The 19,105-nt window shown below is 37.5% G+C and overlaps 2 protein-coding genes and 1 long non-coding RNA gene across 5 annotated transcripts; 2 read left to right on the forward strand and 1 right to left on the reverse strand.

Moving 5' to 3' along the window:
• Positions 1 to 222: 222 nt before the first annotated feature.
• LOC113050696 (uncharacterized) lies at positions 223 to 2,351 on the forward strand. The gene is made up of 2 exons (XR_003276802.1): positions 223 to 388; positions 1,247 to 2,351. It is a non-coding gene; the product is annotated as an uncharacterized LOC113050696 (long non-coding RNA).
• Positions 2,352 to 2,512: 161 nt separating this feature from the next.
• utp6 (UTP6 small subunit processome component) lies at positions 2,513 to 8,296 on the reverse strand. 2 transcript variants are annotated; one of them, XM_026213923.1, is made up of 19 exons: positions 7,831 to 8,296; positions 7,654 to 7,738; positions 7,485 to 7,526; positions 7,274 to 7,366; positions 7,120 to 7,167; positions 6,956 to 7,019; positions 6,678 to 6,796; positions 6,511 to 6,588; positions 6,339 to 6,420; positions 6,174 to 6,255; positions 5,287 to 5,462; positions 5,105 to 5,184; positions 4,841 to 4,918; positions 4,536 to 4,715; positions 3,790 to 3,870; positions 3,478 to 3,587; positions 3,116 to 3,188; positions 2,946 to 3,018; positions 2,513 to 2,850 (listed from the first exon to the last, which is right to left on the reverse strand). In XM_026213923.1, exons 1-19 carry the CDS (start codon positions 7,920 to 7,922, stop codon positions 2,696 to 2,698), a joined length of 1,791 nt encoding a protein of 596 aa, XP_026069708.1. In that variant the 5' UTR covers positions 7,923 to 8,296; the 3' UTR covers positions 2,513 to 2,695. The 2 variants fall into 2 exon arrangements, with proteins under 2 accessions (XP_026069708.1, XP_026069709.1); XM_026213924.1 differs by having other exon boundaries at positions 3,122 to 3,188; positions 7,831 to 8,232.
• Positions 8,297 to 8,520: 224 nt separating this feature from the next.
• LOC113050694 (polycomb protein suz12-B-like) lies at positions 8,521 to 16,573 on the forward strand. 2 transcript variants are annotated; one of them, XM_026213922.1, is made up of 17 exons: positions 8,521 to 8,777; positions 8,991 to 9,152; positions 9,514 to 9,560; positions 9,664 to 9,728; positions 9,828 to 9,896; positions 10,425 to 10,474; positions 10,593 to 10,678; positions 10,809 to 11,040; positions 11,904 to 12,012; positions 12,124 to 12,229; positions 12,441 to 12,606; positions 12,734 to 12,822; positions 12,984 to 13,127; positions 13,459 to 13,616; positions 14,202 to 14,400; positions 14,534 to 14,613; positions 15,720 to 16,020. In XM_026213922.1, the coding sequence occupies exons 2-17, from the start codon at positions 9,008 to 9,010 to the stop codon at positions 16,018 to 16,020; spliced, it is 2,046 nt and encodes a 681-aa protein (XP_026069707.1). In that variant the 5' UTR covers positions 8,521 to 8,777; positions 8,991 to 9,007. The 2 variants fall into 2 exon arrangements, with proteins under 2 accessions (XP_026069707.1, XP_026069706.1); XM_026213921.1 differs by having other exon boundaries at positions 8,522 to 9,152; positions 15,720 to 16,573.
• Positions 16,574 to 19,105: the final 2,532 nt, after the last annotated feature.

Below are 19,105 nucleotides of genomic sequence, written 5' to 3' on the forward strand. Positions count from 1 at the left end.
CTGTAGAACTGTATTACGTACCTATATAGAACAAAACATAAACAGGGCATGAAAACATATAAACAAAAATATGTTAAAAGCCAGATTAATTACCAGTAGTATTGTGTTTGTAAAACATTTTTTTTTTCGTTTTTCGTTGTCTATGTTGTTTTTCCCCCAAATTATATTTAAAGAGATTTTTCATTTTGTACACAAGCTTATATAATAAACTGGCTTGTCATTGGAAGACACGCCCTTTACAATGTCGTCATCAAGGCAGCCGCTTCAGGCTCGCGACGGGGCCAGAGGATTTCTGTCATACGGCCCGGTATATTTTCACAAAATATTCAGCTGTACGAATGATCATCCACGTTGCATTCGTTGTTCAGCTAACATCGGTGATCCATTGGTGAGTGTTCATCATTGTTCATCACGCTGTTTGTTTGAGCAAGGATGCCAGCTGACGATTGTTTTCATCTCTGACGCCTCTCTCTCTCTCATCGTTCCCTAAATGCTGTGGTCTAGCTTCTTTCAAAACTGTTTGATACTATTTCACACATAGTGCATTTTATTCAGCACGGATAATGCATATACACATAGGGAGATATACAATGGGCCTAGTGAGCTGAGCACTGAAGGCCTGTAAATCAGTGCAAAGTTGTACAGTTCCTCGTGATCGAGTAGGCAGTGGTACGGGCTTTTCAATTGTTTTCACAACATGTAAACATTAGGGGCTGTGAGTCGTATCTGGGGTCGTTCTGTCAGTTGGGCAGACTGACAAAAGCAGTTATCAAAAGAAACGACAATATTACAAGCAAATACGTTATAATATAAAACAGCATCTCTTTCAGTTGTATGGAAGCCCCAGAGCTTCCTGTTAATAATTCTCCATACAAACGCCTACATTGTTTTGATTATTTTCCATTTTGGAAATTAATCAAATTTCATTTTTGGAGACCTATCCCTTTTACATGCTGTAGAATTTGTTGTAGAACCAGACAAGATATTATAATAAGAAATATTACAATAGAGGGTGCATAGAACATTAAATGTTAAAGTATGTACATTGTACCCAGACAGTGTTGCTACTTTATTTTGAGAGTGTATTTTAATTTGACCATGCCCCCAGGGTTTTTTTCTAAAATAATTAATATATAATAATAATAAAAAAGGTTATGCTGGTTAAGCTTTTATTGTCTTTTGTCAATATACTGTGTGCTCCTCAGGCTTTCGGCATGCTGTACCAATTCTCTTCTCTGTCCCTTAGTGGGAGTGGGGTGAGTGAGGGCTGCTGTGAGGATCCCACACTGTGGAGCAGCCACACACTGAATGGTGTCTCCCACAATGAAGGCTTTGGTGGATGCAGTCTGGGTGGTGTGGGGCATCGGGGCCTCAATCTATGATTACATCCACACCAGTGCCATGGAAGAACGCATTCACTCACTGGAGAGTGCTATAACCATCCACCAGTGTGTCATTGGCCTGCTCTCTGCTGGACTTGTGGCCCTCTTCACCTACATTCTGCTAAGGAAGCACTGACACAAAATTTCAGCCATTGTTTGTGTGCAAGACTACATCAATGATGTCAGAGGAAATTGAAATTCTGGAACCATGTTGATGTCAAGCAATGTTCAGATAATTTTAAAGGGATTTTAGAATGTATGAAGTTCACCTAATTGATTACTTACTAAACTTAATTAGTTTCAAATTCTGTTGAAATTTCCCTACGGTATCATCAGATCTGATGTGATTCGGTGTAATCTGGTAAACCAAAATAGGTGTGTCTCTTAATTAAAAATATTCTTCCACCATGTACTGTAAAGGATTTTCAAGGTCATCGTTGGCCATCACAGATGAAAGGATTCAGAGATGCTACCTGCCCATGGTTCTTTACACAACCTTGGTTACAGCCGAACAAACACAAAACAACCACTGGATCAGCAGGCTTTTCAACCTGTTTGCGGTTATTGTCAATGGAGTCAGCTTGTGTGTCTTGGTTACTTTTAACAAAGCATTCAACTTGCCAATGACTAAGCATAATGTCATTTATTTATTGTTAGCCTATGACATCTCATACAGCTTATTTCTTAACTCCATTGTCAATGAGAGACTGCGATTAAATTCTTTTTACAACTTGATAGAGAACTTGAAGTGTCCTTAATCACTAAAGATATCTGATGTAGATAACACCACAATGTTATCAGTGTATTATCTATTACTATGTATAAATGACAACTTTTATTTCATGTTAAAGCTGTGACATCAGTTAACGCACTGTTGTGTTTCATATTTTTACTTTTACCATGTTTCCTTAGAAACTTTTTTCATAGTGCAAAAAAACAAAAACAAATAAAAACTGCTAATGAAAATTACACCTGTTCTGTGTTAACAAAAAATAATGTCTAACTTTATGATGAAAAAGAAAAGTCACAGTATTTGAAATTGATGCAAATTACTTTGTTTGTTTAGTGTGCTGATGCAAGTCAGGTTCTGTTAAAACACAGTGTAAAGCATTTCTTTAACATTAAGACAATTTTAAGTCATAAAATGTTTATTACTGGAACAGAAAAGCACAAAAGTCTATGCATCAACATGTTTGAACTTCATTTTTCCCAGCCTGCAACATGGGAATAGGGATTTTCAAAGAGAAATCACTGAAGCCAGTTTGTGGTCCAAATATGAACAATACAGAAAACACTGAAGATTTATGCTGTTTTTACATGTGCCCGGTCTGCAGAAGTGTGTACTGCGTAGTAAAACGTTCAACACTTTCACCCTCCAGGGTCTTAACAGCCCTCCAGTGGAGCTTCCCACAGTTCTCTGGGTTTCCGTGTCTTCCCAACTCTTCCTTGATATAGTCCATCCAGAGATCTAAAACATCAAATTATTTTGGTTAACTAGTAAAATATACATAAAGTATGAATGAGAGTTGCCTATTCAAAGGCTTTAAGCAATGAACCACTCACTTTCATCTGAGGAACCGAACTCACGAAGCGCTCGCTCATAGTAGTCTCTCAGGTTACTCATCTTTGGTGTCTCCTGGGAGAATAATACAAATCAGTAATACATTGTATGTGTTTATATACATGTCTGCTGGTTACTAGAGATTTTAGACGGCTGACAGGTGCTACATCACCTTTACCTGCTCTTTCTCAATCTCTATCATCATCATGAAGAATGCCTTCGTGAAGGGTCTGTGTTCATGCAAGCTGAAATCCAAGAGAAGGGGTTGTTTTAAAATTGCTTATGCCCAATTTCTATATATATAGTAGTGTCCCAAAAGTCTAAAACCACATTGAAAATCTAGTATTTAAAAATAAAACTTAAAATAACATTTCCGGATTTGGAATTAAAACAACTGTTTTAAACTAGAACAATGCAAAATATATTTGTAAAAATAATATAAAATATTTGTATTAGTTGTTTTCAGCATTTTAGGACCCACTGTATATACAGAAAGAAAGAGAACCATAGAGCACAGCTGTATTTGATGTGTACCTTGTGAACGTTTTTCTAGCTCTTTTGTAACCACCAGTTTTATATGACCATTCAAGGTATTTTTCCTTCATGGCAGATGACACAGCAGGTACTAGGGACCGAAGACCTTTCTGCAAGTACAGGATCAGGAGCAATTTAATTACGTTCACACTGTGGACTACATTAGAATTAAAACTTATGTAATCAAATTAAACATTAAGGAACCAGGAATATAAAAACATATCAGAAATGATCTGAATGCCTTTTTATCCACCATCATCACCTGGTCCTGGATGGGTTTTAATTCAAACATATTTTTAAGTAATGTCCCACCTGAAAAAAGGTCTCCGTGTCCTCTGGTCTCTGTGAGGTCATGCACCAATCAGCCTGCAGCTGCCATAATGGAAGACTTTCCTGTAGAACATATTATAGACCGATTATTAAATATATCATTCGGTTTAGGCTTCTGATAATACAATTCATGAAAATAAGAGCATTTGCACTACTGCTACAAGGATTTTGGACCTCATCATGTTACATTTCATTAGTAATGGGTTAAACTGACCATATTGTTTGGGGAAAAAACAAACAAACAAAAAACACAAATATATAAAGAAAGACTGAGAAATGAAACAGGATAACTGTGCATGCTGATATCACTCTATAGCATTATGTTCCCATGTGGTTGGAAACCAGCCTCTTATGCAGGGTTATGGAACTACAACTACATTTCTCACTAGCTAGTTTATGAAAGAGTGCTGAGGACAGAGCAGAGTTAGACTAGCAGAGGATGACTCTCATCGCTTAACAGTAGAGCATGATGTTGGCAACACCAAGGTCTGGAGTTTAATTCCCAGGGAATGCATTTACTGATAAACTGTGTTTTAGAAGCAATGTTAAGTCACTTTGGATAAAAGCCAATAAATGCCTTAATGTAACTATAGTACTGTTATTCAATAGTTACTTATTAATTTTTACGGAAAAGCATTCAGAAGAAGTTAATTTGTTCAAGTGGACTAATTAGGGAAAAATCTGCTGTTAGATGTCCCACTTAGATGCAGCTGTGGCACAACCGCTACCTTGGGATTCACGTGTTTCAGGGCTTCCTGGAATAGATGTCCCGCCTCTGCGCTCTCCAGCTGGACCAATGTCTGGAGGCTGAAGCTCCACATCTCAACTGATTGGCTGAAGCACTGGGTGGCTGTAATGGCGATCTGGGCAGCAGACACTGTATCCCCTGACGACAGCAGGACCTGTACCTGTTTTTTTGTTGTTGAGGAAATAGAAATTGGCCTACATTATACCTGCAGCAGCATCAAGTTCTGCACAAGGTGTGTAAGCAGGAGGTTTTGTGATAGATTCCAATGCTAAGAGTGAACATTACCCAGTTCTTGTAGAATGACTCTTGCAAAAGCTTGGCATCGTGAGCACTCTGTAAGACTCGGAGTAATCGTTCCTTTCTCTGTAAAAGTGAACAGGCATAATATGTCCAAAAAATAAATTAAATAATAATAATCAGAAATGTAAAAATGGTTTAATATAATAAATCAAACTTCCCAAATACAGCAAGTCCATGTTAATCTGATCAAGATTATCATGAACACTGAAACACATTATGAAGAAGAAAAGAAAAAAACAGTTTTATTACCTTTTCCTTGAGTTCACTGACATTTGTCTTCCGCTTATATCTCTCAAGACAGAATGTGACATAACATGTCCACATGGCCTCTACAAAAATAAATAACACATAAGTAGGCAAATAACACACTGCTAAAACTATGAGAATCCACTCATATTCCACCGCTGAATTCTAGTGTTACATCATGATACCTGTATTAAGGCTCTTAAAAGCCTCTTCATAAACAACACAGCAGCGTTCTTCTCTACGGTCTGTATCAGAAGCTCTTCCTTTCGCAGACTGGAGCTCTGGAGCCCCAGCAGCATCCAGCTCACGCTTAGCCATGAAATCCCACATCATGCAGTCATCGACATACTGACTCTGCAGTCTGAAACAAACAGTATTTAAACATCACCTTTTCAGGACTTCCTGTAAATGGATTTTCTCCAATACTAGTTTCAGCATTTATCTGTTCATTTACAATAAGTCCGACAGCATTTTTATTCAGCAAAAATTATAAATCAGTCAACCTCTAACTAAATGGATAGTTCACTCTGAAATTAAATTCTCACTGCCATTCACGAGAGTACCACAACTCTCACGCAGCGCATGCGTGTTCTATGTCAGCAGCACCACATGTGTCTAGTGGTACTCTCGTGAATGGGGGAAGATGATGCCATGGAAAAGGAGAATCGTTGAATAAAGTAGTTATTTCTGTTTCCTTTTGAACACAAAAAGTATTCTAGTAGCTCTATAAAATTACTGTTGAACCACTGATGTCACATGGACTATTTAACGATGTCCTTACTACCTTTCTGGGCCTTGAACGTGTGTAGTTCCGTTGCCATCTATACAGGGTCAGAAAGCTCTCTGATTTCATTAAAAATATCTTAATTTGTGTTCTGAAGATGAACACAATTCTTACAGGTTTGAAACAACATGAGGGTGAATAATAAATGACATAATTTTCATTTTTGGGTGAACTATCCCTTTAAGATGATCAACTTAAAACAAAAAAAACAAAAACACAGCAAGACACGTGTTTGCGTAAATTGTCTGATCTCAGAAATGGTAGGGAAAAGGGGAAAAGACTCTGTACTCTTGGAGGATGGTGTCCTGTAGCTCCTTTGTGAAGTCAAAGATAGCAGCAATCTGTAGCAGCGACAAGATGAATTCAGCCCCTGATAAGACAAGACGGATAAATTTACAGCAGTCAGCTAATATAACCTGTTGAGTTAAACAGTTATGTGGAAATTTAGCTGACCTTTAATTTTTTGTGCAGCATCCCTGTACACCACCTCAGCAAGTTTCCCACTCAAGATTTCCGGAGAAAAATTATATTCCCCCTAATTTGAGAAAACATGTATTGTTACTTGCTTTTTAATTTGCATTTAATTTACCCAATAAAGGGCTCAGATATACACCTATAAACCTACCACATCTATTTTAGCTTGTTCCAACTCCTGCTGCTGTTTCCTCAGTTTCTCAGCATGCATGAGCTCCATCCGGAAATACTATGCACAGACAAATTATGGACCTTTTATAATGAAATGTTTTATTAGTTGTTACAAGCCAATTCAAAGAGATGCCAGTGTCTCCTCACCTCCTGATAGAGTTTTTTATTCTCAGGATGAAAGCGCAAGGCACGGAGGAAGAGATGTCGGGCACTCTCTGAAGAGTTTCTGTCCTCCATCTCGCACTTAGCAGCCATTATCCACAAAGCTGCAAGTATTATAATATTACTTTATTTGTGGCAGGCCATCGGCTTTGAAATATCTTACACATCTAAACCAAATGAATATGAATACTTTATAGAACAATAAAGATTTTAGGCAAGCCAACTAAAACTAAATTTATTTTCTTTTTGAAATAAAAGCTTACCTGGTTTGTCAGGATGGATAGCTAACATTGATGACAACACCTTGCTGAGCTGAGTCTTTGTGCCCTAATAAAAAGATGATGAGAACAGAATTAAATAATTAACATAACCATAAAAAAAGCACAGGCACTTTATAACAAAAAGTGTTATTAACAAAATCACATACCCATTTTTTATTAAAGGCAACATGTGAAAGCCAGAGCTGCACATCCTCCTACAGAAAGAGCATTGATTTGAAGCAAGGAAAAAAAATGTACAACAAATTACAACATCTAAAGCAAGGTTATTGTTTTTGTTTTGTTTTTTGCATATTGTCCAACCTGCCATTTTGTTGTAGCCCTTCTGAAAACATGGTTTATGCGATGAATGATGGGATACTCAATTTCCTCCCGTTTAAAATGGTAACCAACTCTCTGTAAACATAACAGTACAGTTCAAAGGCATATATTCACTTTTACCATTCCACAATGTCAGGATTACCCATGACTAAAAATATAATTAAAAAAAGAAATAAACAAAAGCTCTACTCACCGCTCTCCTCTTCTTGATAAGCTCTAGGACGTTTATTTCATACTGATGAAGAACATAAACAAAAACACACAATTACACGTCTCATATTATAAGCTATTAGGATCTTGTAACGGGTTAGAAAGGTAATTTGAAAACAAAATATATTAAACAGCCTTTTGTCAATACAGACCTGTATGTATGTAATAAAATCGTCTTTACTCTGAACTGTTCGGTGCAGCTTGTACTCCAGAGCAGTAGATCTTTTTAACATAGACCTGAAACAAAAGCCTTGTTTGAGGAATCTGTCTGTTTCAGAGTAGAACCGCTTGTTTTTATCTGTTGTGATTGTGTATGCAGTAATACTCACTTGACTTCTTTATTGGTGAACAGACCGACTCTTTCCAACTGTTCAAGCGCTGGTATTCTCTCCTCTAATCGTTGTTGCACAATGTCAGCCATTTCTAAAGAGTGTAAGGTAAATCTTCAGATAAAGGTGTAAGATTTTCGCAGTTTTAGTTGAAGAACGAAACCTTGACTGTCTTCACATCCCTACACACGTGGGGACGGAAAGTTGTCATGTGGTCTACATCCGGTTGCTCATCAGAAAAACCTCCGACGGGAATTCTGCACTCGATTGATGGATCCTCGGTTTTTATTGTTTTTATTTTTAAAGCTCTTAATTTTAGGAGAACTTCATAATTTATAATGTTTAAATTATGTATGTTTTCCTGAATATCGAAAAAGCTTTGTGGAGTGGCCGAGAGCCAACAGCTTTCAACAGTTTTCATTGTATAATTCGATTGAAATGTCGAACACAAATATCATTTCGGTACATTCTTTCATTGCTATTTTTATTTGAAATAATAATTTGCAATAGATAAGTAAACAGTCCGAGTTATGTGCTTTTCTTCCCCGCGTTCTCTCCCAGAATCAAAACATTCTTGGCGGCAATTTGTCTCCTCTACCAATCTTAATGTCGCGTCTATCAAGGCAAGTAAAGCCAATAGAAAACGTCGATGTCACCAGACGACGTCTCCGATTGGCTGCACAACATTGACATGGGCGGGTTCTCATGGCACTTCTCTCAAGTACTCGGGCGATACAAGTAATATCGATATACATCACTTGGTTGATTTCTCCCATACAAAATAAACGCAATTTCGGGCGCAAATAACAGATATAAAAAAAACACACAACGTTTATCTAAACCAGTACGTGAACGGCCTGTACGGATGGAGAACCAGTTGCCGTTTAACTGTGTTTTCGTCGTTGTGAAGAACTGCATACTAACGTGTTTATTTTCATCTTTTGAGGGTCAGTGAGCAGACTGAGGACGTACATTTATAACATATTTACAACTCATATGTTTTATTCATATGAGTCATGTATTAGTCACAGAGACCGGTGACCACCGATATTTGATGTTTAGGTGATGGTAGGGAGCTGGTTAAAGGAGCGAAGTCATCAGTCTGTCATTACTGTGCAAATATTCATTTTGCCTGGTGTTGTTTTGGTGTGACGTTTCAGTTAGTTGTTAGATCATAATGGCTCCTCAGAAATACCCGGCTCAGGTGATGAACTGTAAAGCTAATGGTGCTGTATACCCATCCTCTGGCATGAGCTCCATAAAGAAGCCCAAGATGGAGCAGCTGCAGGCCGACCATGAGCTCTTCCTGCAGGCCTTTGAAAGTGAGTCTGTGTCTGTCTCATTTCGCACACCAAGTAAAACTGATCTCCATTAGGAGAGTATTTTAACAACACACTTACATCTGTCACAAATCTTTATCATGATAAAGTTTTTTGTTCTGCTATTACTGCTGTTAGATATGTGGATCCTTGGATTTAATAGCTTTGTAATGCCTTATAGCTGTTTTTAAAATAATGCTGTTTTTCATCAGTATCTCTAAGTAATACTAATTTTGCAGACAGTTACTTAAAACCCTTTAGTTTATTGTTCATGAAGGGTTTAAAAGCCACATACAGAAGTTGCTTTGACTTTGAAGCTTTAAAATAGTATGTTTTTGTTAATTATTATGCATTTTGTCTTCAGAGCCTACTCAAATATACAGATTCCTACGAACAAGGAACCTAATAGCTGTAAGTATACCTTTATAAATTAATCAAAAGGCATAACATCAAATTTATATTAACATCTGGTCTGGTTGTACTTGTATTTTACCTCTTTCTTTCTCTTTCACAGCCGATATTACTTCATAGGACCCTCAACTTCATGTCTCATAGAAACTCACGAACAAATGCCACAAGGTAGGTCGTCTCTATGTTCTAATAATAGATATCTGAAAATCTGTTTTGCTTTGCTTTGCTTACAATGTGTTCATTAAATAAACTGGCGTTTTTCTTCAGGAAAACATTTAAAGTGGATGATTTGCTGTCCAATGTGGAGGGAATGAAAGGAGAGCCTGTGTCTCAGAGGTAATGGTCTTCAACAAATGTTTTGCACACTTTGTTCTTACACAGATATGATCCTAAAGGTTGTAATACATTACACAACTTTTATTTATCTGAATAGATTTTCAAGCAATAGGCCGTATACACTTGCCACCTTTATAAATGGTTACAGAGGAAAAACTGGGCATTCATTGTATCCTCCATCTGAATTGTATCATAGTCTTAAGCTAAATAAGTCTGTGCCCATCACATATTATGCAATTTCCTGTGCAATTTGTCAACTCCAGTTTCCCTAAATTTGCAGAGTGGTTCTGATTTTTGGCAACTGGTGTTGACACTTCTAGTCAGCAAAGTTGAGCAAAAATCTGGCCAAACGTTGTGTAGTCTATTAAATTGTGAGACAGAGAAGGCTTTGGCCCACTGTTTTAAGACTGACTGTGTTTTAAAGTGAGTAACTGAGTAGTTTTCAGTTGTGTTATACAAAATTGTGAAAGGATCATTTGGTTCTAAATAGTGATTTTTTTTTTAGTAATATTTCATATGTGATTTCAGTTTAACTTCACATCTGCAACTGACATTCACTGGATTTTTTCACAAAAGTGGTGAGATTTTTTAAATCTAAATTTGCCTAAAGTGTACAGCACTAATGAACGTCTGAATGATCATATCTGTATCTTACCATTATTTTAGAGTTCTGATATAATTTTGTTCTTTAAACAGATACACCATGTCAAAACTCAGAAAATGATCAAAACTCAGTTTCACTTGAGGTGCTACTCGTCAAAGTCTGTCATAAAAAGCGTAAGGTGAGCTTCTCTTTCATTTTATTTCATAACAATGTGTTATTTTGGGTTAATGTAAATGTAAGTAAATGTTTATATATGCTGCTTTAAATATCTCTCTTTTTTTGTTATGATGGTCATTCTGCTCCCTTAGGATGTCAGCTGCCCTATAAAGCAAGTGCCTACGGGGAAAAAGCTGGTGCCTTTGAACCCAAATCTCAGCCAGACCAAGTCTGGTGCCTTCCCTTCCCTGCTGGTGTCCAGCAATGAGTTTGAGGCCAGTAACAGTCACATGGTCAAATCCTATTCTCTTCTCTTCAGAGTGTCTCACGCAGGGAAAAGAGACCCCAATGGCTTCATCAACTATGAGGCAGATGAGAATTTTGGTGAGTGTATGTACACAGTGTGTGACATCTGTTAACATCAACTTCAAGTGTTAAACGCTGTGTAAAGGCTCTGCAGACTTCATCCTCATTTGTTTTATGGCTTTAGTGTGTTAGGTTAAAGAAAGTTCACCCAGAAATGAAAATGGTGTCATTATTTACTCATTGTCATGCTTTTCCAAACCTGTACAATTTTCTTTTGGTCCCTACAATTAAAGTCAATGGGGTCCAGTGTTCTTTGAACCCTACTAACTTACATTATGAGCACAAAACTGTTCTTTAGTCAACGCTGATAGCCTCGTGGTTAATGCGTTGACATACAGCGCAACTGTGCTCACGGTGACCTGAGTACGATTCCTGTCTTGAGGTCCTTTGTCGATCCTGGTCCCCTTTCTCCACCCAATGCTTTCCTGTCATCTCTTTACTGTCCTGTCCCAGTAAAGCCGTAAAAGACCCTTAATGTAACTTGTTCTTTAAAAAAAGAAAAACATATTCTTTAAAATATTGTGTATCACAGAATAAGGAATATCATACAGGTTGGATCAACATGGGTGTTAAAGCTAAGACAGCATTTCAAGTTTTGGGTGAACTAACCCTTAATATCCATATATCAAGGAGATAGATGACGATTTAAGAAGTATCATGTTTTTTCAGAAATTCTGATGGTGTGACTGACTGAAATCGAACCTTTTCTGTCGTCTGTCCATGATGATGTGAAGAGCAATTAAAGTCAGCACCCTACATTTTCAAATATAGTCAATACAGTTAATTGAGCACTGCCTTCCGCAGTTGTTGTAGCCTCAGCCTCACAAATGCCAGACAAATGCTAAAATGGAGCAGAACAGTCCTAATGCTTTTATTTATAGATGTGAAAGAGGAACTACCATCCAGAAAGAGGAGAAACTTATCCCACAGAGGTAACGGAGAGACCCCAGAAACATTTGTTGCTCAGATGACTGTTTTCGATAAAAACAGGTTAGTAATAGCAGTGCTTTCAGAAGGCTTCATTTTACTTAGAGGTCCCAGAAAACTTCCTTATGTGATGGAAAAACTGCACAGTATAGCTGTATAATGATTCTCCTTCAGACGACTGCAGCTGCTGGATGGAGAGTATGAGGTTTCCATGCAACAGATTGAAGACTGTCCAGCCAGCAAGAAGAGGGCCACATGGGAGACTATACTGGATGGAAAGGTTGGTTATGTGGCGGAAATAAGCTGCTAACTTTCCTGTTAAGCACTAAACAAAGCCAGTGGGGTGTTGTTTGGCAGTCAAATGTAGTCATACATTTTTATTTAAAAAAGCTAGCTTTTAAAAATATGACTTTATTTTCCAAATTGTAGTAGATGTATGATTTCATTAAGTGGCAATGTAGATCTTAACTTTTGATTCTTGTATTTTGAAGAGGCTGCCCCCTTTTGAGACCTTCTCTCAGGGACCCACTTTGCAGTTCACTCTTCGCTGGACAGGTGACTCTTTAACGGCCCCTGTGGCCAAACCTCTCTCCACTCGCAGTTCTGACACCAGCACCACAGAGAACAGAACCAGCACTCTCCGAAATGCACCTGTTGGTAAGGAAGCAAACTAGCATCGGTTTAAATTTGTTAGCAATCATGGCCTGCTTGGTCTGTTTAGATTTTATGAAGTTTCTGATTCTGTAATGTCTGTTTAAGGCTGTTAATCATTTTATTCTTTTAGTGGTGAAGGATTTAGTGAGCACCAGCATACAGCCCAGGAGAGAGCAGTCGCTCTGTGAACCCTTACAAAAGCTACGCATCTTTTATCAGGTACTAATTATGAACTCTTTATTATAGGACATATATGTATATTGCACTATTTAAAGTCACTTGCATACTACATCATAGAAAACACAATTTACTCATACTGCAGTGTAAAAACAAATTTCCAGAACTTTATGCAACATGCTGGTATTTCTGTTTGTCCACAGTTTCTGTACAACAATAACACTCGTCAGCAGACAGAGGCCAGAGACGACCTGCACTGTCCCTGGTGCACACTCAACTGCCGTAAACTCTACAGCCTGCTGAAACACCTCAAACTCTCCCACAGCAGATTCATATTTAACTATGTGGTGAGCACAGTAGGACACATTTATAAATATCTGCCTGTTTAATTTCAACAGATGAATAGAATCAATGAATTAGGTAAAAAATTATTTATATAGTTATACATGGGGCTGTGTGGTAGGATGATACAGTATATATTGTGGTAACGATATAAAGTGTTTATACATGGAGATTTTTATCTTGGTATGTAAATATATCCGTTTATCTGTATGCAGTATTATAAGTTATTGATACATTAGAGTAAAGCAACACGCATGAATGAGAAAAACGGTAATGAGTGTAAAAAGCTGAGTTATTTCTGCTATAACTGTTGTTCTTGAATTCTATGTATTCCAGCCTCATCCTAAAGGTGCTCGGATAGATGTGTCCATAAATGAGTGCTATGATGGCTCATATGTTGGCAATCCACAAGATATCCACAGCCAGCCTGGCTTTGCCTTTAGCCGCAATGGCCCTGTTAAGAGGACAGCTGTCACTCATATACTTGTTTGTCGGTATGAAACGGGTCTCAATGTGTCTGTGTTTTAGGAAAAATGCTATTATTGTTGACTAGAGGGACATTTTGATTGTTTTTAGTTTTATGTGTAAACCCAACATTAAATCAAAATGCACATTTCTCAATTAATAATGTAATGTTGCAGCTTTTATTATAAATGATTTATCCATAAAAAAAAGTATGGTCATGATTTCTAATTATTTTGAATTCAAACCCCAGGGTTTTGATGTCAAAATAAATACAGGATGTGCATATCGAATAAGCTGCCAGAATGCCTGTAAAGATTTTTATGAAGAACAAAATGGGGTTATGTGCTTAAGTCTTCGAATTGGGTTTTACTTAAACCATTATCAGTTTTACTTGAAAAAACATTTACATGACCTAACTTATTGTTGGCATATTAAGCATAATCTATATGGTTTTGCATCAGTCACAAGTGTTCTTTTTGCTGACTAAATCATGTATGTGGTGCAAGTTCTAAAAGTATAATACAGATAAATGCAGAATACTCCTGTTTTATATATGGTTGTGATGCCAGAAATGTTAATCATGGATGTTTAATAATCTCTCACTTTCAACTTAGGCCAAAACGAACAAAGCCAAGCCTGTCTGAATTTTTGGAGTCTGAGGACGGTGAGCCAGAGCAGCAGCGGACTTATGTTAGCGGACATAATCGCCTGTATTTCCACAGCGACAGCTGCATGCCCCTCCGTCCACAGGAGATGGAAGTTGACAGTGAGGATGAGAAGGATCCAGAGTGGCTCAGAGAAAAAACCACCACGGTTAGTCAACAAGATAGTAATTGATATTTATTTGCATTTGAATCCAACAGTTTACACTCTTTTATGTATTATGAGTCTGACTGAAACTATTCAGTTCATGCGTCATGATCAGTACGTTTTGTTTTGACTGAAGCAAATTGAAGAATTCACAGATGTCAATGAAGGAGAAAAAGAAGTAATGAAGTTGTGGAATCTTCACGTTATGAAGAATGGGTAAAAATGCATTCTTGTTGTTTGTCTTTTGCTCATGTTAATTGTATTATTAGAACATTTATCATACAGCCGTGGCCAGAAGTTTTGAGAGTTACACAAATATAAATTTTCATTAAGTCTGCTTTATATGAAGGCAATTTGCATATAGTCCAGAATGCTATAAAGAATGATTAGATGAATTGCAATTTGCCATGAAAATAAACGTAACCCCGAACAACTTTTGGAGGATGGTCTGGTGTCAAGAAGGGCAGCAAAGAAGCTAATTCTTAAACATAAAAATGTGAGGGACACACTTAATATTCTTCAAAAGTACAGGGATTGGACTGTGGACTGGGGTGAAGTAATTTTCTCTGATGAATCCCCTTTCCTATTGTTTGGGGCATCTGGAAAAAAAACTGGTCTACAGAAGAAAAGTTGAGCGCTACCATCAGTCCTTTGTCATGCCAACAGTAAAGCATCCTGAGACCATTTGTGTGTGGGGTTGCTTCTTGGCCAAGGGAGTGCGCTCACTCACAGCCATGAATGAAGAATTTTACAAAACATCCTCTGAGAGCAGCAACTTCCAACCATTTAAGAACAGTTTGGTGATGAACAATGCCTTTTCCAGCATGATGGAGCACCTTGCCATAAGGCAAAAGTGATAAAGTGGCTTGAGGAACAAAACAACAAAGTTTTGGGTCCATGGCCAGGAAATTCGCCAGACCTGAATCCCATTAAGAACTTGTGGTCAATCCTCAGGTGGGTGGACAAACAAAAACCCACAAATCCTGACAAACTCCAAGCATTGATTATGCAAGAATGGGCTGCCATCAGTCAGTATGTGGCCCAGAAATTGATTGACCGCATGTCAGGGCAGGTTGCAGAGGTCTTGAAAAAGCAGAGTTAACACTACAAATATTGAGTCTTTACATAAACTTCATGTAATTGTCAAAAAAGCCTTTTACAGTTATGAAAATCTTGTAATTATACTTCAGTATAACATAGCAGACTTTATTAATATTTGTGTCATTCTCAAAACTTTTGGCCACAGCTGTAGACTTACAAAAACATCCAACATTGGTGGAATATTGGTGATGTCCTTATCTTGCTATCTCTCCTTTCTCCAGATTCATTTGTGATAATCAGATGAGTCAGGCGAGCATGCTGTTTGTGGAGAACTATGGGCCATACATCATTCGCAGAAATTTGTGTCGGAACTTTCTGCTTCACCTGGTCAATCTGCATGACTTTAACCTAGTCACCACAGCAACCATTGACCGGGCCATGGCCCATATCAAGGAGATGGAGGAGTCACTTCCTGAACTAGAGGAGGGGCAGAATTCAGCAGATGCCACTTGCAACGGGCATGCTGTGTCCTTGGGAATTTCATTACATGGCAAACGCTCCAAAAGTGGAGTATCAGACTGACAACAGTCGGTTTTACAAGAAAAATTATGAACATAATGAACATACTCTAGTTTGAACTCAAATTCTGCATACTTATCCCATGGAATCATCAATCTCAATCAACAATATATGTGGCTTAGAGCATTTGTTCTATTTCTGATCTGCCAATATATGTTCATTTATTAATAAGGGCCCCCTTTGAGCTGCTGGTATGACAGACTCACTCAAGTACTGTTGACTGAATTGATGCAATTTTTCAACGTGTTGTCCAGTGTTTTGGACACACTTTCAAACCAATATAATTTCTGCAGTCATGTCTAGTATAATCTTCAGTTTTTCTTCCGAAAACCCATTATGCGAAGAAGTGAGTTACTATAGGAGTACTGTTAGTTGACATTTTCTGTATATATTTTATAATGTTGTTTAATCACTGCATTCAGTGATTATTTAGCACATGGTAGCACTTGTACTACTTATTCAGTGGCTGTAGAATCAGAATTGGTGACACGGACACTAATTTGTGATATTCAGGTTTCTCAAATTGATTGGATTGTTTTAGATTGGACCGATCAGTATATACAGTATTGTTCAAAATAATAGCAGTACAATGTGACTAACCAGAATAATCTAGGTTTTTCGTATATTTTTTTATTGCTACGTGGCAAACAAGTTACCAGTAGGTTCAGTAGATTCTCAGAAAACAAATGAGACCCAGCATTCATGATATGCACGCTCTTAAGGCTGTGCAATTGGGCAATTAGTTGAATTAGTTGAAAGGGGTGTGTTCAAAAAAATAGCAGTGTGGCATTCAATCACTGAGGTCATCAATTTTGTGAAGAAACAGGTGTGAATCAGGTGGCCCCTATTTAAGGATGAAGCCAACACTTGTTGAACATGCATTTGAAAGCTGAGGAAAATGGGTCGTTCAAGACATTGTTCAGAAGAACAGCGTACTTTGATTAAAAAGTTGATTAGAGAGGGGAAAACCTATAAAGAGGTGCAAAAAATGATAGGCTGTTCAGCTAAAATGATCTCCAATGCCTTAAAATGGAGAGCAAAACCAGAGAGACGTGGAAGAAAACGGAAGACAACCATCAAAATGGATAGAAGAATAACCAGAATGGCAAAGGCTCAGCCAATGATCACCTCCAGGATGATCAAAGACAGTCTGGAGTTACCTGTAAGTACTGTGACAGTTAGAAGACGTCTGTGTGAAGCTAATCTATTTTCAAGAATCCCCCGCAAAGTCCCTCTGTTAAAAAAAAGGCATGTGCAGAAGAGGTTACAATTTGCCAAAGAACACATCAACTGGCCTAAAGAGAAATGGAGGAACATTTTGTGGACTGATGAGAGTAAAATTGTTCTTTTTGGGTCCAAGGGCCACAGGCAGTTTGTGAGACGACCCCCAAACTCTGAATTCAAGCCACAGTACACAGTGAAGACAGTGAAGCATGGAGGTGCAAGCATCATGATATGGGCATGTTTCTTCTACTATGGTGTTGGGCCTATTTATCGCATACCAGGGATCATGGATCAGTTTGCATATGTTAAAATACTTGAAGAGGTCATGTTGCCCTATGCTGAAGAGGACATGCCCTTGAAATGGTTGTTTCAACAAGACAATGACCCAAAACACACTAGTAAACGGGCAAAGTCTTGGTTCCAAACCAACAAAATTAATGTTATGGAGTGGCCAGCCCAATCTCCAGACCTTAATCCAATTGAGAACTTGTGGGGTGATATCAAAAATGCTGTTTCTGAAGCAAAACCAAGAAATGTGAATGAATTGTGGAATGTTGTTAAAGAATCATGGAGTGGAATAACAGCTGAGAGGTGCCACAAGTTGGTTGACTCCATGCCACACAGATGTCAAGCAGTTTTAAAAAACTGTGGTCATACAACTAAATATTAGTTTAGTGATTTACAGGATTGCTAAATCCCAGAAAAAAAAAATGTTTGTACAAAATAGTTTGAACAGTCAAAGGTACACACTGCTATTTTTTTGAACACACCCCTTTCAACTAATTGCCCAATTGCACAGCCTTAAGAGCGTGCATATCATGAATGCTGGGTCTTGTTTGTTTTCTGACAATCTACTGAACCTACTGGTAACTTGTTTGCCACGTCGCAATAAAAAATATACTAAAAACCTTGATTATTCTGGTTAGTCACATTGTACTGCTATTATTTTGAACAATACTGTAGGTTTCACAGGGAGTGAGAAGATCCTTCAATATTAGAATGGCATCTTCTCTGAATATTTTTTTAAATACCAGTTATATTGTTAATTAGCAATATAAAAGCACACACATGAAAGGAGAAGTGAGCCACTAGAAGTCCTTGTTTTATAAGTCTTTGTAAATCAACCTCATTATGCCATTTGAAGTGAGGATTAAGAGCAGTTTTAAATCCAGTGTAGGTGATGTCAAACTGATGTTAATATTGAATGTGTTGTTATAAAATAGTTTGTTGTTATTACAAGGTTGAGATGTTGTACATGCCAAAGTATATCAGAGACCGTATCCTTTTTTCCTTCGATTTGTTTCATCTGCAAAATGCACAAGTTTGGTCTACACAAAACTATTTAGAAATTAAAGATGTGTAAATGTTTGGTTTAAATGCATTTTAATTAATTGTGCTCAAAACTGCTATTGGTTCATCTATTATCAAAGATGTAGTGTTTCATAAGTCATTCTGAATGATGTAATAAAAAAAAAATAAAAAAATCAGGAAACAAGTGTTTACAATGCTAGAGAAACAATTTATTTAATAGTAAATGCTAGGTTATTTTTCTTCATCTGTGTATTGAACTTACAGTAGATTTCTATGGGCAAGAAGTCACACTCCCTCAACAAAAATATCCAATAGTCGGAGTGAACGTCATTTGTAAGAAGCGATCTTATGGACCCTTTTCACATTTGAAATGTGAAATTATTCAGCCAAGCGATGATATCTCAGATCAATATTTAGTTTTGTGCAAACTTCATATAGCTAAAACTGTAAATTCTACTTCTTGTTACAAGTTTGGTCGAACCATCACTTCTACCACAAAAGACTGCTTTGTAAGTAATCTTCCTGATGTATCCCAATTCCTTAGAATATCCAA

The sequence above is a fragment of the Carassius auratus genome, chromosome 31 (genome assembly GCF_003368295.1).
Source record: "Carassius auratus strain Wakin chromosome 31, ASM336829v1, whole genome shotgun sequence".
NCBI classification, from domain to species: Eukaryota; Metazoa; Chordata; class Actinopteri; order Cypriniformes; family Cyprinidae; genus Carassius; species Carassius auratus.

Bases quoted from the DNA above. Each gene is read 5' to 3' on its own strand.
- utp6 (XM_026213923.1), bottom strand. From the start codon at position 7,922: ATGGCTGACATTGTGCAACAACGATTAGAGGAGAGAATACCAGCGCTT. The intron at 7,020-7,119 runs GTATGTGATTTT...TCTTTTTATTAG, and splicing joins TTGCCTTTAATAAAAAATGG to GGCACAAAGACTCAGCTCAG. The intron at 3,189-3,477 runs GTACACATCAAA...CTTGGATTTCAG, and splicing joins GCTAGAAAAACGTTCACAAG to CTTGCATGAACACAGACCCT.
- LOC113050694 (XM_026213922.1), top strand. From the start codon at position 9,008: ATGGCTCCTCAGAAATACCCGGCTCAGGTGATGAACTGTAAAGCTAAT. The intron at 13,128-13,458 runs GTGAGCACAGTA...TATGTATTCCAG, and splicing joins GATTCATATTTAACTATGTG to CCTCATCCTAAAGGTGCTCG. The intron at 14,401-14,533 runs GTTAGTCAACAA...TTTTGACTGAAG, and splicing joins TCAGAGAAAAAACCACCACG to CAAATTGAAGAATTCACAGA.